Source organism: Magnolia sinica, chromosome 15 (assembly GCF_029962835.1).
Source record: "Magnolia sinica isolate HGM2019 chromosome 15, MsV1, whole genome shotgun sequence".
NCBI classification, from domain to species: domain Eukaryota; kingdom Viridiplantae; phylum Streptophyta; class Magnoliopsida; order Magnoliales; family Magnoliaceae; genus Magnolia; species Magnolia sinica.
The window spans coordinates 8,553,578-8,558,231 of record NC_080587.1 but is presented as its reverse complement, the minus strand read 5'-3'; the positions used below and the strand labels follow the sequence as shown (position 1 = coordinate 8,558,231).

The 4,654-nt window shown below is 42.7% G+C and overlaps 1 protein-coding gene across 1 annotated transcript; it reads right to left on the bottom strand.

The window, feature by feature from the left end:
* Positions 1-558: 558 nt before the first annotated feature.
* Positions 559-3,939, bottom strand: LOC131226804 (disease resistance protein RGA2-like). Its single transcript, XM_058222530.1, has 2 exons — positions 1,544-3,939; positions 559-1,471 (listed from the first exon to the last, which is right to left on the bottom strand). Exons 1-2 carry the CDS (start codon positions 3,937-3,939, stop codon positions 559-561), a joined length of 3,309 nt encoding a protein of 1,102 aa, XP_058078513.1.
* Positions 3,940-4,654: the final 715 nt, after the last annotated feature.

Sequence of the window (4,654 nt, the reverse complement as noted above, 5' to 3'; positions counted from 1 at the left end):
CCCACCATAATGTTCTACAAACAATAAATCATGAGTGTTACTAATGGACGAGTTGGATGTGATCCGCAGGAGTGGATTAGGTGTTACCTGGGTAACACTTTATTGGGTGTTACCTTTACCATGTGGGGCCCAACTTGATGAATACATTGTATATCCACGCTGCCTGTCCGTTGTTTCATCTCATTTTAGGGCGTCATCCCAAAATTTAAGTAGATCCAAGTCTCTGGTGGACCACACCACTGTAAAAAGTGGCGAATGACCATTAAAAACTTATTGAAAGCTACAAAGTTTTGGATCAATCTGATCTTTGTCAGGTTGGATTGAAAATAAACATTACGGATCTGCTTATGTGGGCTTGGGAAGTTTTTGATGGTGGGTGTTCAATCACCACTGTTTCCTGTGGTGTGGTCTACCTGAGATTTGGATCTAGTTAATTTTTTTGGAAAGAATCCTAAAATAGGCTGGAAAATGGATGGATAGATTGGATATAGAACACATAGTGAAGGTGGGCTCCACAGTAAGGGTAACGCACCCTTTAAGTTGTTGTCCGGGTAACACCTAATCCGCGGCTAACATAGAAAGGGTTGAGTGAATTAAGTAATACTTACAATTGGAAGAAGAGGTAGGAAGGAGAGCGTTGATGCATTTCCTCTTCAACTCCAGCAGACGTCCACACCATTCGCCTTCTCTCCGGGATTGATATTTGGGATATCCAATTTCAATATATGGGATGTGTGCTATGTAGTGCCAATCATCGCCTTTCTCCTTCTTGCATCGCTTCTCTAATTGGGGACAGTCTGTGATTCTTAGACGTTGGAGATTTGTTAGGAGTTGCAACCCTGATGGCAAACACTCCAATTTATGACATTCGTAAATTTCCAAATATCGAAGCGAGGAGAGGTTTCCTATCCACTCCGGCAGAGCTGTTAGACTTCGCCAACCCCAGATTTTTAGCTGTTCGAGGTTTGTTAGGAGTTGCAAACCTGATGGCAAACACGTCAATTTATCACAATGGTAAATCTCCAAACGTCGAAGCGAGGACAGGTTTCCTATCCACTCCGGCGGAGTCATTCCACCGATTGATAGATATTCCAGCGTTGTGACATGTCGTAGCCCTTCCGGCAAACATGTCAACTTCTGACAGCTCCATATGGTGAGTTTTCGAAGGGAAGTAAGGTGTTGCATACCCTCTGGTAAATATTCCAGCTCCCGACAATACTTAATTTCCAAGGATTGTAAGGCAGTGAGGTGTTGCAGTCCCCCTATCAAACTCGTTAAGCTTTCACACCCCTGGATTAATAGACTTTGAAGAGAGCTCAAGCCTTGTAGTCTCAAGGACGTTAGACCATTGCACCCATCAATCGACAGCACACGGAGAGAGGTGAGGCTTTGTAACTCCTCTGGCAACAATGCCAGCTTATCACACCGACAAATAGACAGAGACTCTAGAGCAGCAAGGTTTCCAAGCTCCCTAGATACAGACTCTAGCTTTGGGCATTCCTTAATATCTAGTCTCAAGAGATGGGTATGGTTTTCAAACAACCCATCTGGCAGCGACCTTAGCTCCCTGAAACCTTCAACCTTGAGGGAGGAAAGTGAGGTTAGGTTTGCCACTGAACCTAACAACATCTCATTACTATCCATCAATACCAATTCTTTCGGAGATGGAAGGCATGGAAGTGTTGTTAACTTTGGACATCCCCCGACAGTTAATTGGTTAAGGCAGGGGAGTACTCTTCCATTGGATCCTGACCACTCCTCTAAATTAGGCATATCTTGGATGGTGACTTCTTTCAGTGATGGGAATGCCTCTGTGACATCGTCGCCATAGAAATGCTTTCCAATAGACTTCACAGCATCCATTCCACGTATCACAAGAACCTGCAGGAATGGTAAGTGGCTGAGCGGGGGAAGCTGTTCGCATCTTCTGCAATTAATCACTGAAACTTTAATCAGATTTGGAAGCGATGAAGAACACATCCAATACGGAAATCTGACACCCATGTACTCTTCCACGGTCAACCTTTTGAGATTTTGATGTGGTCGGAGACCTTCAAGGGTTTGCTCGACATTTCCTTCTAACTGAAGATCAATATCCTGACCCCATGAAAAGCGCAACATACAAAGGTTTGGCTTATTCTTCAAGTTTGCTTCCTGGGCATCTGCTGCACACATCACATTTTCGAGGTTTCGAATAGTCAAGTTTCCTCCAAGGTTTAGACCTTGCAGCTCTCTTATACCACATCCATTATCCTTACCTACTATGAATATTGGCAAGGTCTGAAGGAGCTTTAATTGTCCCATATTAGCTGGCATATGGGTCAATTTATCATATGGACTGATTTCAAGATGTCTTAGGCTAGTCATTTTGCTCATGTCCCTGGGTAATTCTGCAAGATCAAAGCACCGCGAGAGTATCAAGGTTTGCAAATGGTGAAGGGTGCTAATGGATTCATGAAGGGCTCGTATTTGACGACAAGAGATGTTGAGGTATCTTACATGCTTCAAACTGCTAATTGAAACCAACATCTCCGTAGTGACAGGCGCTAAACTTAAATCTAACACCCGTAAGCACATGAAATGTATTAAAAGATTACGAGGGATGCTGAAAGTCTGTCTTCCATCCAGAAGCAGTGTTCGCAAATGGTTTGCTTTCCTTGAGGCCTTTGGGACTGTTAGGACCCATTCATAATGCTCACCCAACATGAACAAACGGCGATGTATGTCGGGGATACTCACTGCATTCTTCACCTGTACAACTGAACATTCGTTCCCTGCAACAGAGCATGCAAGATCATGCACAAGGTCATGCATCTTGCACCATAATATATTCCCATCTTCATCTTTCTTAACATCCTGAAAGAAGGACCGCCATAATAGATTATTGAAATACTCTCCACCGATATCTTCCATTTGTTTACTTCCATCAGATGGTTGAATGAAACCTTCTGCCATCCATAATAGGATTAGTTTCTTCTTATCGATTATATGATCTTTCGGAAATATTGAGCAGTATGCAAAGCATTGCTTCAAATTTGATGGAAGATGAAAATAACTCAATCTCAGAGCAGGTAAAATGCCACTCTCTTCTTCAGGTATATTCCAAATTTCACTTTCTTTGACAAACAGCCACTCTCTTTCATCTGTTTTAAAGCGCATCAAGCCGCCCAATGCCTTCGCTGCCAAAGGGACGCCCCCGCACTTCTTTACAATTTCCTTTGCATGCATTACGAGGTTTGGAGGTTCTTGTCTTCCATGCCCAAAGGCTCGTTGCATGAACAGAGACAAACAATCATCCTCTGAGAGTCTTGGCAAATGGTGCGGAGGGAGAGTGCCCATGATCGAAGCAACTTTTTCACTACGGGTAGTTACTATGATTTTACTACCCCTCGCACCTCCTCTGAGAAATTGTTTCAACTGATCCCAGTTCTCGGGATTTTCATCCCACACGTCATCCAACACAAGTAAAAACTTCTTCCCACGTAGCTTTTCTTGGAGGCAACGCTGCAGTAAATCCAATTCTAGGAGATCATGTTTCCCATCGGTAGCAGACTCTAAAATTGTTTTTGTTAGCCTCCTCACATCAAAGTCATCCGACACACAAACCCACATTCTCAGCTCGAAATGCTTCGCTACCCTCTCGTCATTGTAAGTGAATTGAGCAAGTGTGGTCTTCCCAAGGCCCCCCATACCGACTATGGGGATGATCGAGACATCTTCTTGAGTACTGACATGAATCAACAACTCTACGGTTTTCTCCTTATCTTGGTCTCTTCCATAAACTTCTGACTCAATCACAAAAGAGGCGGTTTGTAGTTTCCCTTCAGTATTGCCTGGCCGATCTACAACTCCCTCTCTCAAATGGAACTTCAACCTCTCTGCTGCAATCCCTGTTGGAAGCGGTGATGGATTTGTGCAAATCCAAAACCGTATGAGCATCGTCTGAGCTAGCTTTGCTAGCTGTGAGATTGGATTTCCTTTCTAAAATTAGATTCCTAGCTGTGTGATCTTTTTAGCTGTTGAGATTTTTTTTCTAAGTTTACTCTGCTAGTTAAGAGAAGATATACAGTAGATTTTTTTATAAACGTGATTGCAATCCCTGGATGTATGTATACAGGGATAGATTAGTCTTTTCACGTAACAAGAAAAGCCTATAACAACAGCACCGTGTATTCATCTCCGTTTGAATACGATTCTAACACAGCAGGCCATCACTTTTCTTTTTTAAAGTTTATTTTCTGTTTTGAGGTGGCTGCAGCCACTCGTCCAAAGGATTGGGTTTACGACCCAACAAAGTGGTATCGAGCCGACGATCCTTGGGCCTCATCAGCAAGAGGCAGACTGCACTCCCGGTTTTCAAAAAAATCAGCTTTTTCAAAAGAAATCGATTCAGTGCAGTCTTCAAAAAAAACTGCTTTGAAAAAATCGATTGCGAGCTTTTTTGAGAAAAAAATCTGTTTTTAAAAAAATTCAGATTGTAGCGGCAGTTTTCAAGAAAAATCAGATTCTTTTTTCAAAACAATCAGATAGCAAAAGGCCAAGAATTTTCCACAACTCGACTGTTTCAGCAAAGATGGCCAGCACAATCCAACCGTAGGTTCCTAAGTTGTCAAAGGACAATTATGAAAAATAGTGCATCCAAATGAAGGCATTG

Excerpts from the sequence above, each read along its gene's own strand:
- LOC131226804 (XM_058222530.1), bottom strand. The coding sequence starts at position 3,939 with ATGCTCATACGGTTTTGGATTTGCACAAATCCATCACCGCTTCCAACA. Across the intron at positions 1,472-1,543 it reads CTAAGGTCGCTGCCAGATGG|GGAGCTTGGAAACCTTGCTG; the intron begins GTTGTTTGAAAA and ends GTCTGTATCTAG.